A 25,004-nucleotide genomic window follows, 5' to 3' on the forward strand; every position below is an offset into this window, starting at 1 on the left:
ACCAGCCATTTTTACGTGCCAAGTTTCCTTCTTGGCAAAGAAAGCAAAAAAAAACAAAACAAAAGAAAACAAAAAAAAGGACATTTTTCGGTACTTTAATCACACCGATAAATTATTTTTTGTCTGTTAAATTTTTTTTAAATTAGGTAAAACTTAAAAAAAATGCAGATTTAATAATTAAACGACGTAAGTATTTTAGGGGTTATTTGTTTAGGAGATTTATACCCCAATTCGAATTATAATTTATGATTTATTATAATATTTTCTCTCACAAAAAATACATATAAATTAAAAATAATTATAATCTTATTATTTTAATTTATAAACCAAACGTCTCTAAAAAAATCTCTTAAAAGAAAAAAAAAAAAAAAACACTGAAGGTGGGCCCCAAAATGAATTAACAGAAATTGGTGGGGTCAACAATTGAAGGTGACTTGTACTATTTGTTACATGGTCATGTGAAAAAATGCAGTCGTCAGATTATTATGTTCCTCCCTTTTTCCCTCTATATATTAAGATTTGGTTTAGGACCAATATAATCCTTTGTCGTTTTTCAATTTTCCGGTCATGAGAACTTGATTTTGCTACCTTGCCAACCATTTTGGTAAGTTTTTCAGATGTGTTGGGATCTTTGCAGAAAAGAAAGAAAACAATGAAAGGAGGGAAAGAATGGTTCCATGAGTGATGTAAGAGAGATGTTTTGGTAACGGAAGGAATATAAAGAAACGGAGTGTTATGTGTATATGTGTGTGTGTGTGTGTGTGTGTATATATATATATATATATATTTGTGCGTGTGCAAAGGAATTTTTTCTGATGGTATAGCCAAGAAAAAATAATGAAGAGAAGAAAGAGATGTAGGAAACACTACAGGAGGTCGCAGAAGATATTGCTGGTTGGAGAGGGTAACTTTTCGTTTTCTGCTAGTTTAGCTAGAGCGTTTCGCATGGCTGTTAACATGGTCGCTACTTCTTTGGATTCTAAAGGTACAAAACTTCATCAAATTTATATGTAAATAAAAGTAATCTTCATGAATATCAGTGTCATGAATTCCCCTTAAAAAAAAAAATCAGTGTCATAAATTCTCTTATATAATTATAGTACTGATGATGAGCGTGCAGTAAATAAATCCTACATTTTTTGTGTCAATTTAAGTTTTATTATGCTATTTTATGTTGTTAATAATTATTTTTATTTTTAGGCATTTATAATTAAAAAATGACTACTCACATAAAGTGTGAATTTTTGTTTGAGATAAAGACATAATATATGAATTTTAGTTAAAAAGAAATAAAAAAACAATGAAATTAAGATGGTTAATTTTGGCTTTAAAAATAGAGAGAGCAAAAAAAATGTGTCAGTGCTTATCAATTTGGACATGCAAATTTAGGGGCAATTTGAAAGTAAAATTAGTCCTATTTCATATATATATATATATTCACGAATGATAGGAAAAATATTTTTGAAGTCTAATTTTCTTTTTCAAATTTTTTTTTTGTTGACTATAGTCGAAATTAGATGTACATTTCTATAGTTACCACAGTAGGTAAAGGAGCCAAACAATAATTTAGTTAATGCATATACTCATACATACACGTAAAGGAGCAATTAAAAAAAAAAAAAAAAGACAAAACTTGGTTGTGGTACGAGTATTAAAAGAGGGCATTCCCTCCTCTATAAGCACTCGTTGAAAAAGCACGTGCATCGCACTTACGTATTTAGTTTCTCAATTTTTTTTTTAATTATGTAAATAAATTTCTTCGAATAAGTTTATTTATTTCTTGTTAACTTATTGAAGTTTTAGATATTGTAGAAAAGTAATTAAGTACAATAGATTTAAAAAAAATTAGTGAGATACAATGATATAGTAAATTATTAGGAGATACATTTGAGAAAAGAGTATTTGACAGCGAGAGGAAGGAGATTTTACACAGGAACATGTCTGAGAAAAAATTATGTTAGAGGGCAATTAAGGAAGTAGGCGTGTACTGTAAAAATAATTATTGTGAAAAAAGTGATAGAAAGAATAAAAAAAAGGACTAAAGGAATTAAAATAAACTCAGAGTATTAAAAATAAAATTTAAAAAAAAAGGAGAGGAAAGACTAAAAGGAAAAAAAGTAAGGATTAAAAATTTAAAAAAAAAAAACAGAGAGAGAGACAGAAAGAGAGGAACTAAAAGAAAAAAAAAAAAGAGTTTAAAAAAATCACTTCCAAACAAAATGGAGCCGTTTTGGTCGAAAGTGTTTTTTATACTTTTATATATAATAGAGATAAAGGTCACTTTTAATATATAATATTTTAAAGGAACGTTAGATAAATATTTAAGTTGTTAAAAAAAACTGTTTTGAGAGAGATAGAAGGAAAAAGACAAAAAAAAGAACTAAAAAAAAAAAAGAAGGAATACAATAAAAAAAAAAAGAATGGACTAAAACGAAATAAGAAACAACAAGGAAAGACTGAAAAGTTAAGAGAAAAAAAAAAGAAAGGAGGGACCAGAAGGAAAAAAAGAGAAAACAACAAAGGACTTGTAATTAAAAAAGAAGGGAGGGACTAAAAGACAACAAGAATTATAAAGGAGGACTAAAAAAATTTTAAAAGAAAATGGCAAATTCAACAAAAACAACGTAGTTTTGGTCGAAAATGGAAGTATTTTTTTTTACACTTCTATATATAGTAAGAGAAGAAACTAGTTTGGTGTGGTGCCTAACGACACATTTTTGTATGTTATTTCCTAATTTTAATTAATCAAATCAAGGATCAAAAAATAAAATCTTAAAGTTTACATACTAATAAGGGCATGATCACAAGGTTTATAGGATAATTAGTTAAAAAAAGTATTTATTAGGACCATAGTTGAAAATTTTAATATTGTAGCGGGCTGTGTAAAAATATTTAAGCAGATACATATTTGATAAAATATTTTAAGGGCAAAATAAGAGGAAAAGAATAGATTAGTGGAAATATTTAAAAGTAAAATTTAAAATAAAATGCAAGCAATTAGTTGGAAATAAAAAATAAAATAAAAAAGCAAATAGGCAGTACTTGATTTCTGTCTTGCTATTTATTATTTATTTATTTATTTTCAATACATTCAATACGTACTATTTTGCATATGCTTTTAAGCTCCTTATAAGACATGTAAAATCTTTAGCTTAATGAAAAATGAACTCATTGATTGATAAGTGATGCTTCATTGGGTTCCTTATTCCTTGCTGCACAATCAGGATTGTCTAGTCACAATTTTCATTTACCATTTTTTTAAGGCTTCATTTGCGTTTCTTATTCCTTGCTTCACAATCAAGCATTGTCAAGATCAGAATTTTCATTTAGCAGTGGGTTTATTTAGCTGGTCACGTGTCTTGTAAATTTTTGTTTTTTGCATCTATAAATCTGTAGGATTTAGGATAAATAAATGACTAATGATATGTTAGTTTTTTGTACCACTCATCACTTTTTTCAGATACGTTATTGACAAAGTATGGCCGCTCATGTGAACAACATTTGCAAGAGTTAAAGAAGAAAGGGTGGTTAGTGTTGCACGAAGTTGATGTAAATGATATGAACCAGCATCCCACACTTAAATACATGAAATTTGATGTCATCGTCTTTAACTTTCCTCACGCTGGTCATTTTGGACTTCAAGAAACTCAAACTATGCTCAAAGAGTAAGTCGCCATTTATTACTTATTTTGCTTCGTATAATTTGTATTAAACATAAAGGCTTTTTATTAGAGCAATGCTATTGCAATGCCATTTGGCACCAGCGGCGTTAAACACCACTCACTAATAAAGAGTGGGTCCTAAAAGGTAAAATTCACAGGTAGAATTCACATTATATTAGTAATGGTGTTTAACACTGATGGTGTCTCTAAGTAATCTTTTTTATTAATTTATTCAGGAATGATATTTTTGTGGTTGTCATAAGTTATACCTAAAATTCTCCAAAAACATCATGCGTAAATTCAAATAAAGAGGGACATCCGTAAATGATGTTTTACTTTTAGTGAATTCATGAATTGTGCGAAATCATAATCCATTCCCCCTTTTTTTTTCCCGTTCCTTGTGTCTATTAATTTATGTTGCTTACCATAGTTTATAATAAATTATACTTACAAATACAAGCTGTGTGCCAACGTACCATCAATATGGCAACCAGCTGGGAAACTAGATGGGTCCTGAAGATATATACTATGTGATTTTGGATCATAAATTATCTTTTGAAATCAATCTCCTTTGGTTTATTACACATTTGGACGTGGGATTTCATACATACATACATACAAACGGGTTACATTTGAAACGTTTTGATATGCTTTAGGATTCCAAGTACTAATTTATTGAATAAAAATTAAATGAGCATGTAGGATGCACAAGGATCTGCTAAGAGCTTTCTTCAGAAGTGCTCGGGAATTGCTCGAAAAAGGCGGTGAAGTGCACGTCGCGCACAGGGACGATAGCCCTTACAACAAATGGAAGATAGAGGAGCTTGCTCGTGAGAATGATTTGGTTTTGAAGGAGAAAGTGGTGTTCAAAAAGGAAGATTACCCAGGATACGAGAACAAGAGGGGTAGTGAAACCAGGGCAAACGGAACATTTCCTCTCAAAGAGTGCTTCACCTTCAAGTTCTGTCTTGAAACTGATAATAATGATTAATATGCTTGGAATTGATTTAATTTCGGACGACATATGAGAGTTTGGATTAGTACAAAGATATCGACCATATTGCATTGTGCGATTGTTGGGAGCAGAGAGAGAAAGAGAGAGAGATCATGTTGACTATTCCAATTCAATGGTGTTGCAATTTACGTGTGTTGGGCTTATGTGGGCAAATTCTTTTTAGCAAATATTTTTTATTGTCCTAAAAATTAAAGTGTTAATCTGCTCGGCATAGTTCAATGTTCGATTTAAATAGTAAGCATGTGATATGCTATGAAATTAATACTATATTTTTTAACAAAGCACCCCGCACATACAATCCATGGGCAGTTTTTTTTTTTTTTTTTTTTTTTTTTTTTTTGGAGTTCCCCCAGCCCAAACCCAACTCACCCAAACAATGGCAATCCGCCTGTCTATCCACCCTAGTTATGCCAATTTACTACAGTAAGAATGCACATCTTCATCGCCATTTACGCTTGTCAAACGTTTCATCCCCAAAAAGTAACCTTATTTCTCATATGAATGTGTACGTTCAAGTTTGGATTATCATCTGTTCAATTTGTTGTGTCTTAATTAGTGTCTAATCTATTAAATTATACAACATGTAATAAGCACAAAAGAATTAGTTAAAAAGTAATTCAAAATTTTTTCCACGATGTGACATGAAATAGTGAGGATGAGAACTATGTCTATCTTTCTGTCCTTGCAAGCAGAATAGGATAGGTCTCTTCCATGAGTTCCAACTTCCCACACCTGTATCAACGGTAAGTGAAATATGTAAGATTTTATCACAAGAAGAATTAATGAAGAGGGTTTCACAGAAAAACTAGTGTAATTCACAATGCGAAGAATGTAAATCAGGACCAAATACTGCAGACAAATCAATCGGTGATAAGGAGAATATTTATCCACTCGGTAATATATCTTCAAACATATCAAAACCAGTCTTGGGACAGACTCTGGAATAGATATATGCATATACAGCTAATGAAAAATGGGAAAAACTAATTCATGCACTCTCAAAACTTAAGAAGATTAGCGAATACCAAAGCAGAGATAAAACAAAACAAAACAAAACAAAAAACAAAATACAAGGCTTAGAAAACAAAAATAAGGCGTACACAAACAACATGAATGAAAAGATGTATGGGAAAAAAAAGGAGAAAATATACGTATCCATACCTTGAATTGACATTGACTTAATGCCACGAAACTTGAGATGTTTGAATCCTAGGCCTCTTAATTCGTCATAGTAGACTAATTCATTATAATGACAATTGAACATCAACAAACCTCCATTGTTTAAAAAACTTATAGGTCGATAATGGTGAAAAGAATGTGGCTATTGATAATTTGCAATATCTATTGAGAACAATTTAGTCCAAGATTCACATACACTATAATCCTTCATCACCCATATATCAATTCAAGCATATTAATAGAGAAAAGACCAAAGGAGAAAAAAAAAAAAAAAAAAAAAAAAAGCTTGTCGATAACAAAAAGAAATACAATTCAAAAAATTTCCCCACACAAAAAAAAAGGAACAAACTTAAAGAAGTTTACCATTTTTTCCCCAAACTTCAACAAAGAATCTTGTTCATACATTTAACCAAAAAAGAGGTTTATTCTACGAACATCAAACTGAAACCAGTTTTCCCAAAATTTTCCCAAACTTCAGCAAAGAATCTTGTTTATCCATTAAACTAAAAAAAAAAGGTAAATAAACATCTTCATCTAGACGCCGTCGACGACGCAACGCTAGCCATAGCAATTAGATCCAAGTTGTCGGAGCATAGAGTGTTTGATTTCGAAGCAGCGACACCGATGCGCCATCTCGCTCGCTTGGCCGGTGACCACCACGAGCTTCCTCGCCCAGACAGCGCTCAAGCAAAAAACTTTCTTCACCTACGACCTGGATTGTGACGAATGGAACGAGGATCGAAGGAAAGGCAAGGTCCTTATTGTAGATATGATTTAGGAAAGGTCTTCTTTTGTGCTTTTGGTTGATTTGAAGAAATCCCAGAAAATGGACTCATGTTTATGGTTCTTTGATTGGATGGATGGTTAAGAGAAGGAATTGAAATCACGGTAGAAAGTGATGAAATGAGAGAGAATGGAGAAGATGGATGAGAAGAGATACTGGGTAATAGATCGACAGTGGGAAAAAGAGAGGAGAGAGAGAGGGAAAAGAGAGTCCGATTAGTTTGTTAATTTAAATTTTTAATTTAAATTGAGATGTAATTTTATGTATGAATTTTTTATTATAATAAAAAAGTTAAATACGATTGTTTATGAAAATTTTTTACTATAGTAAAACTCGAATTTTAAACTCAAATCAGCGAATGATGATTAAAATAAAGGTTTTGAACTTTTTTTTTTTTTTTTTCTTATTTGGTGTGAGTGAGGGCATTTTCGATTTTTAAATGAAGAGGAGAAGCATATGATAGTCACGTGTAAGAATCCGTTAGAAAATTTAACAGAAATAGACGAAAAGCTAAATTGCAAGCACTTTAAGAGTTTAAGGACTAGTTTACTAAAATTAAAAAAATAGGACCAAACTGCATATAGTGAAAAGGTTAAGGACCAATAATGGTAATTATATGTAAGTTTAGGGAGTAAATGTATAAAATAACCTGTATTTTTAATAATAATAAAGTGTACCTTAATAATTTAAAAAACTTATTTTTTTTTTTTGTATCTAAGCTCTTTTCTAAGACAAAATTTACCCTTATTAATATTTTTTTCATTTTATTGATTTGAATTACCATTTAATAGATAAAAATATATTCTTATGTTTTTTATCTATTAAATAAAAATTTTGATAAGGCAAATGACAAAATATTGACATGAGCAAATTTTTCATTTTATAAACTGAGTCCCTTAAATTTTTTAAACACACCACAAACACCGCAAATGCTGGCGGATAACTCTGATCAGTCAAGATTGAGAGACTAAAGTTTCGTCCATTTCACTAATTCGAGTTTTGCTACAGTAAAAAACTCTCAGAAACAATCACATCTAACTTTTTTACTACAGTAAAAAGCTCTCACATAAAGTCACATCTCAACTCGAATTAAAAGCTCAAATCAACGAACTAAACGGACTATAAAAGTACTAAGGCCTAACACAACACTGCATAGACACATGACATGCAGACAACACAGAACAAAAAGTGGGGAGACTACCTCCGTTATTACAAAAGAAACCCAACAAAGCAACCAAAAAACCCTAAAAGTAAACAGCGAAAATATGGCCACTTTTATTTCACAAACACATAAATTAAAACATACACAGATGGACTCTCCACGACGTCACCAATCACCACCAGGGCTGGGGGACTGCAGCATACTGAGAAAGGCGAAAGAAAGTCAAAAAGGAGTCGAGCCATCGCTACTGTCAAACGCCACCGGCAAAGGAACAAGCCACACAAATGAAGCCGACGCCCCATAAAACCCAAAGCCCCCGCCGCTCAGAAGAGAACCGAAGCACCGACCAAGAACCAACGCTTCCATCAGCCACCAAGCTGTGACCACACCACTCCCTCCACCGTCCTTGACCGTCGAAACATGAAACAACCCCCCTTGAAAGAGCTGGACATTGAGGAGATCTAATCTTAGCCACTCTGCTGCACCGAAACACCCAACGTCGACAGCCACGAGCCAGTAAAAAAAAAAACCTTCCCAAAGCCCGTATTTCCCTCCCATAGCTTGGCGTCTTCGAAGCTTCACCGAAAAAGTACCACTTGCAGCATCTGAGCACCTTTCCCGGAGCACCGCCCAAAGATGGCGCCGGACTCCGGCCCTTTGTTGCCTACTTCTAAGGCGGCGCAAGGGAGCAATTAGAAGAAAAGATAAAATCCTAACAGAAGGAGAGAGGAGAAATTAAACTCTACAATTAAAATTTTGTTACGTGTAAAGAGCCCTTCTTTTAACACTTCAGAGATTGAGAAATGTTGGGTTTGATAGAGAGAGAGAAAAAAGGAAATGGGCCCATAATGATTGTTCTTCCAAGTGGGCAGCAATGTCGGAGGTAACCGCATTGCAAGGGTCTTTCTTTGTGCGGCATAAATGATAATCAGTTAATCACAATTAAACATCACTACATTTATTGTCGTTCAAATCTAGCAGCTGCAATATACCTGCTCCACCGGTGGAGTCACACAGTAAAAGCGCCCAAAATTTAAATATCCCAATTTAATCTTAAATATAAGATTGCATCGGATAATAATTTTTTTTATGCACATTTCAGTATTTGCCTAGAAAATTGGAATCGCAGCGGAGTTCTTGTTACTTCATTATACGATCCTAACTTTTAAAAATATGCGACCTAAAATCATCAGATTAGTAGAAGAATCAAATTAACTGATACATATCCCCCAAAAAAAAAAAAAAATCATATACGAATTTGTGTCCCTAATGGTGCTCAATAGGTATTACCCCCATTTGAGGGTTAAAATTGTAATCAAGAAGCGTTTCAAATTATGGTTGAACAGTTTTCTTTATACCTGTAAATTATGGACATTGAACGCCGGTAAGGGTATTAAAGGATTTAAATTTATGAATTAAGAGTCAATCTGAATTGAGAAAATTTTAATCCACGTCCCATTCAAAACCTTATCAAATTTTATGGATTGAATTCACAGATTTTGACCTTTACATTTATAAATTATTAAATATCCATACAACATAAAACACAACATGAAATCTTCATCATTTATCATAACTCAAAGTTTCTAACATCCCTAACTGAAATAAATATAGCATAACCATAACATAAAGTTGTTCAACTGAGTAAATTGGGCCACAAAATATAAATAATCCAAAAATATTTCATATATAAAAAAAATTAAGAAACTTAAACTTAAAATATATATATATATATATACACACACATACACACATACATATATACACATTATATATAAACATTAGGTTTTGAATTCGCGGGTTTTCACGATTAGAATGTGCTCAATTCGTAATCCGATTCAAAACCTTGAGATTTAAAAAAATCTTAATCCGTGTTCAATTCAAAACTCTATTCAACCCAATCCAAAATTTCAGATTGGATTGGATTTGTCGGATTGACGGATCCCCAAATGAACGCTACTTGAAACTTCTTAAACGTTTCATTCACAAAAGATAAAAATATAGCTAATAAAAGAGTGTTACGTATTCAAGTTCTAGTGTCAAGACAAGCTTCCAAAACGTCTGTACACTAACCACAACCACTCGGTAGCCAAGCAACACCAATCCTTCTCCAGAAAGAGTCCCAAATAATCTGAAACATCGGCCACCAGTGCCAAAATTTTCATATTCTAATAGGGAAGGAAGATGAGAAAGTAGTGAGAATCAGAACACGTCTAATTTATTGACCTTCCAAGCAAAAGAGGATAGGACTCTTCCACAAGTATCAACTCTCCACACCTGTTTAAACATCAAGTTAAAATTATAAGGTCTTATAATAAGGGAGAAAATTATGCACAAAACATAGGCCGCTAAAATATAAATTCTATTTATCATAAAAACACTGTGATACTCCTTAATTAATACTGTTAAAAACAAGAGGGAATATATATCACAGTCCTCCCCATTGTCTCAGAAAAAAAAAAAAAAAAAAAAAAAAAAAAAAAAAAAAAAAAACGGCTAAAATAAACTGGACATATCAAGAAGTAAAAATAAAAAATAAACATAAGAAAAACGAGAGAATGCAAATATGCTCATCCATACCTTGACTTGACATTGAGAACCTCAACATTACCCCTCTTCACAATATCCTTGAGTGAAATGAAGCTTGGAATATGAGCAATGGCTTCAAATCTCGATGCAATGCCACGAAACTTGAGACGTTTGAATCTTAGGCCTCCTAATTGGTCAAAGTAAATCAATTTACCGTAAAAATCACCAAAAATCAGTAAAGCTCCATTGTTCAACTGAATTAGAGGCCGGTAAAGGGAAAAATTACGCCCAAATTGATCAATGGCAATATCTATGTCGAACAATTTCGTCCAAGATTCCCAGACACCATAGTCTTTCATAACCCATGTACAACAATGATCAGAAGCTACGGTATAAAGACAAAGATAACCTCCTACAACTGCCATATCCCAATAACAGCTTTTTCTATGAGCACAAGCTGGTGATGCAACATCGTGGAAGTCAAACTGCTCCTTATCCAAATCAAAAGAGACTATACGACGGGAATCCTTATCATCATTTCTTTCAAAATAAAGCCAATGCATAGCACCATTGAGATATGTTATGGATGTTAGTAAGTCTATTTTAAGTTCTGAGATATCAAGACTTCTCCATGAATCAGTCCCAAGCGTGTGTATCTCAACCATTTCAAATTTGCTCCACTCAAAAGAGCCTGCCATTCGATCCTTTATCAACCAATTAAACATCCTTATCACCTTGTACTGATTGTTCTTTGGACTGAAACCCAACCCGACTCTAATATCAATCGTGTCAGTCCCAAAATTACAAGACTCTGGAAGATATATAAACTCACCAGTGACGGGGTTGCAAACAACAACTGAACCCCTGCCTGCTGGTTCAGTCAAGCAAAGTAAGCCATTACATGAATTCACAATAGAGTACGTGTGATCCATACCTGACTTCAACTCAAACAAATGCTCCCTCTTTCCCCTGTTTGTGGTGTTAAAGATCACACTGGCATCATCAGCTGCATGACTGAACATTACTTGAGCATTCCTCACCGGAATCTTTAATTTGGTTTTCACCTTTATGTTGAAACGACAACGATTACACTCGTTGTCTACAGGTTCCAACAAGTAAAGAGCTCTAGAAATGCGGCGATAATGCTGGTCTCGAATCAATGGAAAGGCCTTTGCTTGCGCCAAGTGGAGCTTAGCAAACTGAGGATCCGAAATTATAATGTGCCAAGTCTTGCACACACATTTGCAAAAAATAATGCTCTTGGTAGATAGTTTTAGCAGAATATCAACAAAGATTGTCCTTGGAAGATCACTTATACAGGGACCAGATACTTGAATTTTCGCATCAGTGTTGCTCATTTGAGTTGGCGTTCTTCTTCTTTTCATGGCCATTCCAGCAATCTATTTATGTTAGGATATACAAATTTAGATTCACATTTCACATGTACGAATTTCAAATGGGTAAATGAATTAAATACCAGGATAATCATTAATAAATAGTGAAAGAGAATGTTAGAAAGCACATTTCTGCACAAATTCCACTTCAACGACAAAAACCCACCAGGGAAATCAGATGCAAATTTCGATTCAAAGACCCACGAGAAAGAAAATGGACAGTAAAATATTAGTATAATCACTAATGAGTGCTGAAAAAGAGGCAATTAAAATCACAAGAAAGATTTCAATTGAAAAATCCGAAATATATTCACAGGAAAAGGAAAAAACAAAACAAAAAAAAACAAAAACAAAAACAAATGAAGCACGGAGCAGAATAATAGGGAAGCAGAAGTATAGAGTTGCCTACAACTGACGAATACTGAAGGCCAAAGAGCTAGAAGACCAGATCAATGAAAAACTGAGAGAAATCCGGCTGTCCTAATGTGGATTTTAATTGACGGATTAAGTATTTGCATGAGAGAGATTTGCAGAGAGTTGGGAATAGCAGTAAAGGAGGGAAAGGGCAAGAAGGAAAAAACAGTAATATATTAGAAAGATTATTTGAAGGAATTGTGCAATGAAAATACCAAAAACACCCGCAATACTGTTAATACTACTTTTTTTTTTTTTTTTTTTTTTGAAATCGTTATTGAAAAATTAGGATTTAGTTATAGATTTTTGAAATAGAAATAGTTTATAATTGGAGAATATAATATGTGAGGTGTGTGGAGAGAAAGAAGACTCTCTATTAATTTCTCTTTTGTAATAAAATTTAATTATATAATTAAGCTTATTGTCCTTTTATGTCATTTTATTTATAGGTCTTTTTAGAATAAGAAATTTTTAATTTAGGAGAGTGTGAAGAGTAAAAAAGAGGTGTAAATAGAACCATTTAAAAAAAATTTCCGCATAAATAAAGATTTTTTACCACATGATTATTTTTTATTAATCGTAAATAAAATATTTATACAATAAATTGTTATTTATTTTAAATAATTTTAAAATCTACTCTATTTAATTAATTTAATTAGTCTCATAATTATGCTCTGTACTACAATTTCTCAAGTATAATATTATTTTATTCAGCCACAAGCATAGTTGGAGAAATTGAGTTTGTTAAGCTTCAAATTGTATTTTGAATTAAATTTTTAAATTTGAAATCAGTAATTTAAAATCTTAGAATTTAATATCATAACAATGAGCAGTAATTTAAATTTTGATTACAAGTAAACCATTTTGGAGGAATGAATGTAAAAAATAATTTTTCCGATGAAAGTGTGCAAAACATATTTTTTTATAGAATGTAGTAACCTTTCAAAATATTCCCAAATAGAAAGTCAGCATATGTTATGAACAAAACTCCTCTCCACTTTCCCAGTCCCTCTAAAATTTCTCAACAGTTTACCTTTAATGATTTTTATTTTTTATTTTTTAAATATCAGTGGTACCCCCCGTTCTCTTTCTCTCTCCTCTCACCCTCTCCTTCTCGATTCTCTTCTCAACTCTCTCTCTCTCTTTCTCTGCTCGCTCTCTCCTCACTCACTTTCTCTCTCTCTGCTCGCGCACTCTCTCTCTCCGCTGACGGTCTGCAACTCTTTCTTGTCGGAGATTGTCAGCCAAAGCAGGCCAGAATCGACGACGGAGGAGGCGGGATCTAAGGAGGAGAGACGATGTCCAACGAGGAGGGGTAATTTCGGATGTTAAAAGATTATGATGCTTAACTATGCTATAATCTTCCATACCAAAAAAAAAAAAAAATCTGCTATAAATTTTTATTATTACTTCAAATCTGGTAAGTAAATCTCTGAGGTTTTCGGTCTTCTAGCACTTCAGCCTCCTCTATTCTTTAAGCTGTAAGCAACTTTATACTGCTTCTACGTATAATATAAGCATAGAACTATGCGTTTTTAATTGTGATTCGAATTTTAAATTAAAAATAAAATTCGAACTACATTTAAATAAAGTGTTAAAAACTGTTATTTGAGTTTTATAACAAATTTTATTGTAAATGACATTAAAAATATACAATATTGATATGAATTTGTTCATCTTTTTATTATGAACACATTAAAAAAACATCTCAATCGAAATTAAAACGAAGAAATTATAATAATTTTAAGATTGAAATTAAAGAAAAAGAAAAAGTAGATTATGGAGCTATTAGACTGTTGATAATAATTCAGATTGTTAGAATTTAAGGGGAGGTGAATTCTAAAATTCACAATTTAAGTTGTCTTTAAACCATTGTTAATGGTTTGAATTGTCCTTAAATTTTTCTCTCCCAAACACCAGTTTGAATCCTGAACTAAGTTTTGAAATCTAAATAATAGTTTGAGTTGTTGAAACAAATATGGGCTTCACTATTAGACTGTTGATAATGGATTGTTAGAATTTAAGGAGAGGTGAATTCTAAAATCAACAATTTGAGTTGTCTTTAAACCATTGTTAATGGTTTGAATTGTCCTTAAATTTTTCTCTCCCAAACACCAGTTTGAATCCTGAACTAAGTTTTAAATCCTAAATAATAGTTTGAGTTGTTGAAACAAATATGGGCTTCACTATTTTTTAAAGATATATATTTAAGGGCACTACCAACGCTAAACACTAATATCTAATAGAAAGTGACCTTATTTGTGACACACTACAAGATACATTTTCTATTAGATAGTAGTGTTTAATATCACCAATGTCTCATAATATTGTTCTTTTTTAAAATAATAGTGGGTCCACAAGAAAACAATTTAGGCATCCACCTGGGTGTCCATGTGGGTGGTGATGGGCACGGGCACACAGATGCCACTTAGCTTTATTTGTTAAATATTTAATAGAGTAAATCATGTGCCGTACATGTGGATATGATATAGAAAGGTGATTTAGAGTGTGTTTGGTAGATGAATTTAGAATCATGATTCTCGATCTTAGTTTAGAATCAGTATTTATTTATAGTGATTTTGAATCATGATTCTAAATCAATGTTTAGTTTAGATAATTTTGAATCATGATTCAGAATCTGATGTGATGTTTTAAACTAGTTCAAATCATGATTTTAAAACTACTCTCCTCTTGATTCACGGTAATTCAAATATCTGATTCTAAATCATGGTTTTAGAATCATGATTTGAATTTAAAATCATAAATTATAGTTCTGGTTTTAAAATCATCATTAGAATTACTCTAGTTTAAATCTTCGTACCAAACGAACTTTTAATAAAATAACATAATTATAATTTTAGTTTTAATTTTAATAAGAGATACAAATTTAAAATTAGAAGAAAATTATTAAAAAATAAAAACTTATGCCAACAAAAGCAAATGATGAATCTGCTAAAGCAATCCTTCATAAACATCAAATAACATATTGCAACATGATTTTAAAGTCGCAAAAGGTAAAAGAGTCGCGTTGTCGTTACTTGTCAAAAAAAAAAAAGATACGTCGTTTTTTCTTTTCTTTATTTTTTATTTTTTATTTTTTTTTCAATGTCCCTTTTTAACGACTTGCATGTACAGACAAGTCCCTCTATTTAATTATTCATTTGTTTTAAGAATGAAGTGTTTTTTTTTTTTTTTTTTTTTTTTTTTTTTTTTTCCGAGACCAAAAGGAAGGCGCTTTTCCTTTCTTTATAACTTGTCAAAAGGACAAAAATACCCTTACTGAATCTGCCTTCCAAAAACAACGCCTCATGACTCTGCCTTTTGAAACTTCACTTAAAGAACAGTGTAAAATATAGACGAATCACATACCATACACATATATATATATATATATATATATATATATATAGTCTTACTTGTGTGAAAAAATGTGACAGACACATAGACAAACGATAATGCGACACGTGGCCTTGATTACTCTCCACCAAGTAAAAACCCTCGACGTCTACGGACCCTTCCTATTCCGTTGGAAAGCCCAAAGCACGAAGTCTAAATTAGGGTGACGATCCCTTATGGCGTCGACAGATCGTGCCATCAAGATTAAGGCACGAAGATCCCTCGACCGCAGAAAGGACCGCCAAAGAGGGCGATTGGGCTAAGCAGCACTAACGACGAGGGGAACGTTCTTTAGAGGACGTGATAGGTTGCATGCAAAAGTGGAAGACGTCTGCATGCATTAATTACAAACTCTCAAACCGCCCCCCAGGGGACAGAAAAGTATTACGGAGAAGCACATAGTCGTAATATGAGACTAATTGGCTGAGTGAACAGTGCTGATTAGTGGGCTACGTCTGGGCCTATCAAGGAAGAGCACTTGAGTGCTTCCACCTATGAAGGAAACCCCCTAAGCGAAGGAAGCCCATTATAAAAGGAGGAAGACCCCCAGTAAGGAAGGGGTTCAAAAATTCCAGCAAAGAGAAAAGAGATTTAATGAGAGCAATTGCTGTAAATCATTATCTTCTCAAAAGAAATGCAAAATCACAGTCGATGTAGCTCTCATTTTATAGAGTGAACCACTATAAAATTCCTTGTGTCATTTGTCTATGCATGATTTAGTTAACACACAAATACACATATTCAACAAATCCTCATACGTTAACTACACACTGGCCGGTAATCCAAAAGGAAACCAAGAGGTAACCCGGCCGGTTTTTGTTGGCGAAATTCGTCTGTCAACAATTGGCGACTCCACTGGACAATGAAAACGTTCGACCCCTAACAACATAATTATAAACCTCCATCCATCCAGGGAATAGCGGGATGGAAGAAGATCTACGCTCGGTCGGAAACGAAGTCCCACCTCCAGACGCACCACGGCCGGATCCGATGCAGATGCAGGCCCAACTAACCACTCTAACCGAGCTGGTACGTAGGCTAATGACCGTGGTTGAGCGGTTAGATGGAAGGAACTCCATGCCGCCATTAGAAGACGCCCCGAGGCCACAGGGACCTGCCATGGCTGGAAATCCGAACCACGGTGACCACCCACATATCCAAGAGGGAACCGGAGATAGTGAGAATCACCGGGGCCCTCCTAGGCCTCGGCCTTCCCAATCCTCTGGCAGCCGTTTGGGGGCCGCCGGACTCCGAGCTCCCGAGGACCAGGTACCGAGAGGTCCAGGAAACCCCGATGTACTATCCCAAAATCCAGGTGGAAACCCGCCAGGAGACTCAGGATTAGTATAGGTAGGCGGCCAGGCCCGAGGCGGACCCAATGCTCAGAGGGCAGAAGCGTCGAGAGTAGCCGGCTCGACCATTTCGACAGAAGAAGCACGCGCCATCATGGAATGTATGTCCAGCCTGGAGTAAAAACTGACAGGGGACGTGGCGGGCCTAAAAAAGAATATAGGTCGTGTGGCTGAGGTGGTAAACGTCGATATCACGCCCAGCCGCACACATGACCATCCATTTACCGAAGAAATAATGGCGCCCCCTCTCCCCGATAAATACAGGTCACCGTCAATCCCACCGTATGATGGGCGAGGAGATCCCGACGACCATTTGGAGATATACACAGGGCACATGCTCTTGCACGGTTACGCCGAGGAGATCATGTGCCGAGCCTTTCGAAACCATTTGACGGATTCTGCCCGAAGATGGTTCCGGACGCTGAGGCCAAACTCTATCTCGAGCTGGGACGAGTTGAAGGAAGCGTTTTCCCTCCAATTTATAGGGGTCAAAAAGTACGTCCCCCCAAAGTAAAATCTGACGACGATATACCAGATGCCGAACGAGTCACTAAGGGAATGACTTGCAAGGTATGGGGAAACTGTCGCTGCCACGATGGATATAACAGATAGAGAGGCCTTGATGGGGGCCTTATCGAGCATGAAGAAAATTACTCCATTCAAAAGAGAGCTGAACCGGAAACCTCCGTCCAGCTACAGGGAGTTTTTGGCGCGAACGCAGGGGTACATCAATGCCGAAGAGGCGGACACAAACGACCCCGAGCACAGGACCAACAAGAATAAATGAACTGAACAAGGGTCGACGCCTGCGAAACAGGATGGGAAGAAGCATCGAGGTGGAGGAAATGGAGACAAGCAGCCCGCCGCGACGACGAACGCTCCAGAAGCCAATAAGCCGAGGCAAGAGGATACCCGTAAGCCTCGACTGTTCCAAAAATACGATTCCTACCACGAGCTAACGGTAGGAGTCGAGGAGGTCTTCAATCAGGTCGGCCGCGGGAACTTGCTGCGCTGATCGGAAGCAATGAAGTCAGATCCCAGCCGAAGGAACCAGAAGAAATTTTGTAGGTTCCACGGCGATGTCGGCCACCACACCAACGATTACGCCGACCTCAAGGATGAAATCGAAAGAGTGATCCACGAGGGAAGGTTACAAGAGTTCAGGGCCGAACGAAGACCTCGAAATGACGGCCATGGTGGGCAAAATGACGGTCGACACTGAGAGGAGAACCAGCGCCCAGAGGATCGCGAACCCGTCGACGTCATACGGACTATCCTCGGCGGTTCTTATATAGGAGGAGACTCAAGGAGGTCTTAGAAGGACTACGCCCACGAGGCCATGGGGTTTATCAGGAGCGATTCTGAAGCGTCTCTGCTGTAAAAACCCCAAGGTACAATCACACCGACGTGGCCTTTAACGAGGATGACGCCAGTGGGGTTCATTTCCCCCACAACGACGCCTTGGTGGTGGAAGCCATGATAGGAAACCACACCGTGTGTAGAATCCTGGTAGACAATGGGAGCTCGGTGGACCTCCTATAATCCGACTGCTTGGAGAAAATGGGGATCCAAAAGGAACAATTGGAAAAAACCTCCAGGCTGCTGTATGGTTTCACTGGGGACTTCATCATCCCTCAAGGGACTATCCGGCTACCCATAACCGCCGAAGAAAAACCTCGACAGGCAACCACAATGGCCAATTTCGTGGTCATAAAAGGAGGCTCCCAGACCAACCCTCCAGGCATTGAGGGCAATAACCTCCGTCTACCACCAAAAGGTCAAGTTCCCCACCCCAAACGGCGTAGGGGAAATGAAGAGCAACCAATATGAAGCTAGGGTTGCATACTCTGACGCCCTGCGCGGATATGACCAACCAGGAAGACAGGAGGCAAGGATGGTTCACCAAAGCCTCGTCGAGGACATAGACCCTAGGATTCAAAAGGAAGTCACATGGTCTCAACCCGTTGAGCAGTTGGTGGAAATCCAAGTTGATGAAGGCGAGTCCACCAAAGTGCTAAAAGTGGGCTCGGGCTTAGCCCCATCACTTAAGGTTGAGATCGAAAACTTCCTCAGGAAGAACCTAGATGTCTTCTCCTGGAATCATTCCGACATGGAAGGGATCGACGCCGAGGTAATATGTCACTCCCTAAACGTCGACCCCTCACATCTGCCCAAGCGCCAGAAACGTCGACCGATGAACCCCGAGAGGTATGAAGCGTTGAAAGAAGAGGTCGACAAGCTAATCAATAACGGGTTCATCAGGGAGGCCCATTACCCACGTTGGGTATCAAATCTCGTTCTAGTGGTCAAACCCAGCGGGAACTGGAGGACATGCGTCGACTTCAGCGATCTCAATAAAGCTTGCCCAAAGGATGGCTTTCCGCTCCCTCAAATAGACCAAATGGTCGACGCCACGGCGGGACATGAGATGCTGAGCTTTATGGACGCCTACTCCGGGTACAACCAGATCCCCATGCATCCAGCCGACGAGGAGTACACATCCTTCATAACCGACATGGGCCTCTACTGCTACAAGGTGATGCCTTTCCGCCTAAAGAATGCAGGGGCTACCTACCAGAGGCTTGTGAATAAAATGTTCGCTCAACAGCTCGGTAAAACGATGGAGGTCTACGTCGACGATATGCTTGGGAAAAGTACCAGGGCCAGCCATCACGTCAATCATCTGGGGGAAATGTTTGGTGTGTTAAGAAAATACCACATGAAACTCAATCCCCAGAAATGTGCCTTTGGAGTTGGGTCGGGGAAATTCCTTAGTTTTATGGTCAGCAACCGTGGGATTGAAGCAAACCCCGAGAAAATCAAAGCCCTGCAGGATATGCGGTCCCTAACAAAGCCAAAGGAAGTGTAAAGATTAACAGGATGTGTCGCCGCCCTAAACAGGTTCATATCAAAAGCAACCGACAAATGCGTCCCCTTCTTCGACTCTTTGAAAGGAAGCAAACGCTTTGAGTGGACACCACAATGTGAAGAGGCCTTCTAGAAATTGAATGAGCATTTGGGCAAGCCCCTAATTTTGTCAAAACCAAACGTCGACGAGGAGCTTAACCTATACCTCTCCGTGTCCCAACACGCCGTAAGCTCCGTATTAGTAAGAGAAGAAGAGAGGGTACAATTGCCGATCTACTATGTGAGCAAAAGGCTCCTCGACGCCGAGTCGAGATACAGCAAAATGGAGCGCCTAGCTCTCGCCCTGATGGTAGCTTCAAGGAAGCTTCGGCACTATTTCCAATCTCACACAATACGGGTTCTCACAAACCACCCGCTGAGACAGGCTCTGCAAAAGCCCGAAACTTCCGGTCGACTCCTCAAATGGTCGGTAGAATTAAGCCAGTTTGACATAAAATATGTGCCAAGAACTGCGATCAAGGGCCAAGCGCTCGTCGATTTTCTAGCTGAGTTCTCTCATAGACCAGTTCCCGCCACATCTGGAGAAGTCGAGGTTACAAAATGGAAGCTCTACGTGGATGGGGCATCGAGCGAAAACGGGTCAGGAGCCGGCGTCTTGTTAAACAGCCCCGAAGGCCACAAAATTACCTCGGCGGTTCGATTTAAATTCAAGGCATCGAACAATGAGGTGGAATATGAAGCACTAATTGCCGAACTACGGTTAGCCAGCCACCTGAAGATCGAAATGCTCAGCGTCTTCAGTGATTCTCAATTGGTCGTCACGCAAGTAAAGGAAGAATACCAAGCGCGCGGCGAGAAGATGGGAGCGTACTTGAGAAAGGTAAAAGAAGAACTCGTTAAGTTCAAAAACTACGAGATACTCCAGATACCACGAACTGAAAACGCAAACGTCGACGCTCTGGCAAAGCTAGCATCTTCTAGAGAGTCCGACACACTAGGGGTCGTTCCCATCGAAGAATTGGAGCAACCGACTATAGAAGAAAAGGTTAAGGCATTAATCGTCCAAGTAGGTGAAAATTGGATGACTCCACTCATCCAATACCTAATGAATGCACAACTGCCAAACGATAAAGATGAAGCCAGACAGATCAGGTATAGAGCTGCTAAGTACTTATTGTATGACGGCTTGCTCTACCGATGAGGCTACTTAACCCCTCTACAGCGGTGCTTGGATGATGCCGAAGCCCAGAAGGTCCTCCACGAAATCCATGAAGGAGTCTACGGTAACCACACTGGGGAGCAATCTCTGGCTCTAAAGGTTTTAAGGCAAGGATACTACTGGCCCACGCTAAAAAAGGACGCTTTTCAATACGCCCGACGTTGCGATAAATGCCAAAGGTATGTCACAATTCCTAGAGCACCCCTAGAAAATTTAACTTCCATTATCAGTCCATGGCCCTTCGCCAAATGGAGGGTTGACCTGATCGGGCCGTTACATCTTGCACCCGGAGGATTTAAGTTTACAATCATTGCGGTAGACTACTACACGAAGTGGGCAGAGGTAAAGGCTCTAACTACAACCACGAAAGCAGCCTGCACCAAATTCATGTGGGACCACATCGTATGCAGGTTCGGGGTTCCCCACTCAATAGTATCCGACAACGAAAAGCAATTTAACAACGCCTCAACACGCAGATTCTGCGATAGCTTGGGCATCCGGAAAGACTTCTCGACGCCGATCCATCCACAATCAAATGGACAAGTCGAGGCGGTCAATAAAATATTAAAGTATACCCTCAAAAAGAGACTCGACGAACTGAAAGGGAAATGGGCCGAGGAACTTCCCAAGGTCCTATGGGCATACAGAACGACGAGCCGAACTACTACGGGTGAAACACCCTTCTCCATGGCGTATGGCGTCGAAGCAGTGCTCCCCGTAGAAATCAAAATGCCGACTTTAAGAACCGTCGTCCATAATGATGATGACAACGCGAAAGGCATGAACGGAGAACTCGACTTGTTAGAAGAAAAAAGGCTCGACTCCCAACTACATCTCGCCGCCTATCGGCAACGAATGACGTGATACTACAATAAGAAAGTTCGGCAGAGAAGGTTCGTCCCGAGGGACCTAGTATTAAAAAGAGTAACACAGAGCACGAAACCCAAAAATACTGGTCCGCTGGGGCCAACTTGGGAAGGGCCCTACCGCATAAGGGAAGTGCTACGTCCCGGCACCTACATTTTGGAGAACCTCGATGACAAAAGAATTCAACACCCGTGGAATGCAGAACAGCTAAGGCTGTTCTACCAATAGTGTATGAAATTCTTACATATCTCAATTGTACATTCTTTACAAGTTGAATAAATTGACATGTTTGCAGAAAGAAAAGAATTCACCCCTTAATAACATGTCTGCTTAAAAAACTAAGGTTATATTAAACAGACATGGAGGACAGAGGTCCACGGATCACTAAAAAATGACTCGACGACCCCAAGGGGTGCAATCGACGTCAGATCCTCCAAGGAGGAAAGACGGGGACTTAGCAAAATTCCAAGGAATTTTCTAAGACGATGACCCCAAGGGGTGCAATCGACGTCAGATCCTCCAAGGAGGAAAGACGAGGACTTAGCAAAATTCTAAGGAATTTTCTAAGACGACGACCCCAAGGGGTGCAATCGACATCAGATCCTCCAAGGAGGAAAGGCAAAGACTTAGTAAAATTCTAAGGAATTTTCTGAGAAAGCAGCAATTGTAAGTCAAGGTATAAATTAAACCTATTACCTTTTATATAAAAAGTGCAGATAAAATAAAAACTGTTCGAGTCGAATAATAAGTTACAAAAAGAAAATAGAAAGAAGGAAAAATGAAAATGTCCTAGGCTTCGCCACCAGCCGCCGATTCTTCACCATCACCAGGAGGGGATACGTTGGCGTCGTCAGCAGGAGGAGGGGAATTGTAGAGAAAGCTCAAGTCCCACTCAGGACGCTCCTTCTTGATCAAATCGACGATTTGTTGACCCGCCGATTGGAAATCCTTGTTACGGATATCCATGAGCTCCGGAGAAATCTTGAACTCCTCAATAATCTCAGCGCGCCTGGCGTCGAAAGCAAATGCAGCTTCTGCCTCGGCTTCCCTCTTCCCCTCAGTCTTTCCCTCGGTGAAACGCCTCTTCGCTTCCTCAGTTGCTTCGGACAACTTCTTGTCAGACAAGTCTGCCCGCTCCGTGAGACTCGCGACCTCAGCTTTCAACTTTACTAGTTCGTCTTCCAAACTCACCAGCTTGGCCAAGGCCACGTCCCTCTTCTCGACGGCATCATCTAGCTTCTTTTTAGCGTCGGAAACAAGGGAGTTGAGTCTGTCTTCCACTTTGTCCATCTCCTTATCGCGCTCCTCAACCTTAACTAGGTCAAGAAGGTTAAGGATGGAAAGGACCAGGCTCCGGAAAGTTGGAAATCAGGAAAGATGAAGTAAAAAAAAAAAAAAACTCGACCGAATCTTACGTGGATATGGAAAGAGATTTGTTTACGCTGACGGTCGATCAAAGAAGACTGAGAGGCAGCGATCCAGTGGGGCTCAAGGAAAGACTCATAAAGAGCCTGAAAAATAAGAGATAAGCGAGGAGGAAGTTTTAGCATCGCCCCGATCTCGGCGTCAGAAATGTCCGGGACTTGGAAGTTCCCATCCATGATCTTTCCCCCGGGAATCAACATGCATTCCCTCGGCGCCGGGGGAGCGCTGACTTCTGAAATGGGGACCACTGGTGTCCAAGCCTCGGCGGCTGACATCTTCTCAGTGAGCCTCTCTTCTGCACATGTTTCCCCGCCCCCCCCCCCCCGGACGGGGGTTGTTGGTTCGACGGCGGCTGCTGGCTCGGCCCGGATTGCTGGCTGCCAGGGAGTTGGATACTCAAAGACGCCATTTCTACAAGAAACGACGAGATTAAGATATAGTCAGCAGTTGAAAAACCCAAGTCACAATAAAGAATGGCGTCGAAAGTAAAAAATACCTTCATCGTTTAGGTGAAAGTATTGACGGACGGCGTCTAAATCGGCGGGGTCTGGGAGATCAAGGATTAAACCGGCGTCGCGAAGGTTTTTCTTGGTCAGAAGCGTTTCGATATGGCGAACCTCTGACGAATAAGAGAAAGCCTTTTCAATCCTCTCTAAGCTGTTGCCAGAAAACTTCGGCCGGTCCTGGTTAACTGAAGGATAGAAGATTATCAGCATATGAACAGAAAGAGGCGAAGTAAGGTAAAGGAAAGCCAAAATCCTCACCCATGTTCCCAAACGCCGCCTGCACCTGCCTTCGGCGTGGCAGGCAGTCGTTAGGGTGAAAATTGAAAGGCCCACAGATCATGAAAAACATGGGTTTCCACCCATGTGACGACGAGGGAATCCCCAGTATCAACTTTCCGAATCTTGGCTGAGATCTCCCATGTCCGCTTAGAAAGTACCACCCTTCGCACTTGGCGACGTGGCATAATTTGTACATAAACCGGAACTCGTCTACAGGGAGTTCCATATCAAACTTTTGGTGCCACAAAATCCAGGCGCCAGCGAAGCAGTACCAAAAGTTCGGCGCCAGTTAAGCAGGGGAAATGCCATAAAAATGGCAATAGTCCTTTACGAAAGGATGAACTGGGAGGGCCATCCCCGCCGTAACGGCTCTGGTGTAAACCGGGAGGTGCCCTGTCGGCGGCATGCTAGTCCTAAAATGCATGCCCAGGAGGAGGTATTCAAACCACCTCCCGTCAATGCACCCCTCCTTTACAGCCCGGATGATATCTTTATTCCGGACCCTCGACGCCACCACATCGGCGGTAAAAAAGGGCCTATCCGGATCACTTGTGGCGGCTAGGGGGCATCTACCGTCGAGGCAGCCCCCCTGCCTACACTGCCCCCCGTGAAGGGGATCCGTTCTACTGCCTCGTCCAATATCCGCTCTAAGTTGTCAAATTCACTACCAAAGCTGTCGCCTAGTACGTATCTGGCTTCATATCCAGCCCCGACATCTTCTATGTCTCTCAGCACGGAGTCGACGTTGGAAGACGAAGAAGACCATGAGATCTCCACCACAGAATGGGGGTCTGGACGGACGACAGGAGAATCCTCTCGACTGGGAGAACTTTGGGCCATTGTTCTGGTGATTAAAAAGACAAGAAGCTAAGTTAAAATCCTAACGTCGAGAGGAAGAAAGGATGGCTATTCTAAGCGATGACTACTCAAACGCCTCGACTTGACGTTGACCA

General features: G+C 38.6%; 3 protein-coding genes across 3 annotated transcripts; 2 read left to right on the forward strand and 1 right to left on the reverse strand.

The window, feature by feature from the left end:
• The first annotated feature begins 809 nt into the window (after positions 1–809).
• On the forward strand, positions 810–4,954 carry LOC21390292 (heavy metal-associated isoprenylated plant protein 41). The gene is made up of 3 exons (XM_010109060.2): positions 810–985; positions 3,461–3,665; positions 4,365–4,954. Exons 1-3 carry the CDS (start codon positions 838–840, stop codon positions 4,651–4,653), a joined length of 642 nt encoding a protein of 213 aa, XP_010107362.1. The 5' UTR covers positions 810–837; the 3' UTR covers positions 4,654–4,954.
• A 4,792-nt stretch (positions 4,955–9,746) lies between these two features.
• On the reverse strand, positions 9,747–12,228 carry LOC21390293 (F-box/kelch-repeat protein At3g06240). Its single transcript, XM_024172851.1, has 3 exons — positions 12,135–12,228; positions 10,383–11,731; positions 9,747–10,079 (listed from the first exon to the last, which is right to left on the reverse strand). Exons 2-3 carry the CDS (start codon positions 11,720–11,722, stop codon positions 10,016–10,018), a joined length of 1,404 nt encoding a protein of 467 aa, XP_024028619.1. The 5' UTR covers positions 11,723–11,731; positions 12,135–12,228; the 3' UTR covers positions 9,747–10,015.
• A 7,849-nt stretch (positions 12,229–20,077) lies between these two features.
• Positions 20,078–21,838, forward strand: LOC112093769 (uncharacterized protein K02A2.6-like). Its single transcript, XM_024172841.1, has 2 exons — positions 20,078–20,821; positions 20,978–21,838. Exons 1-2 carry the CDS (start codon positions 20,078–20,080, stop codon positions 21,836–21,838), a joined length of 1,605 nt encoding a protein of 534 aa, XP_024028609.1.
• Positions 21,839–25,004: the final 3,166 nt, after the last annotated feature.

This window comes from Morus notabilis, unplaced genomic scaffold, assembly GCF_000414095.1.
Source record: "Morus notabilis unplaced genomic scaffold, ASM41409v2 Scaffold1831, whole genome shotgun sequence".
In the NCBI taxonomy this organism is placed as follows: Eukaryota; Viridiplantae; Streptophyta; class Magnoliopsida; order Rosales; family Moraceae; genus Morus; species Morus notabilis.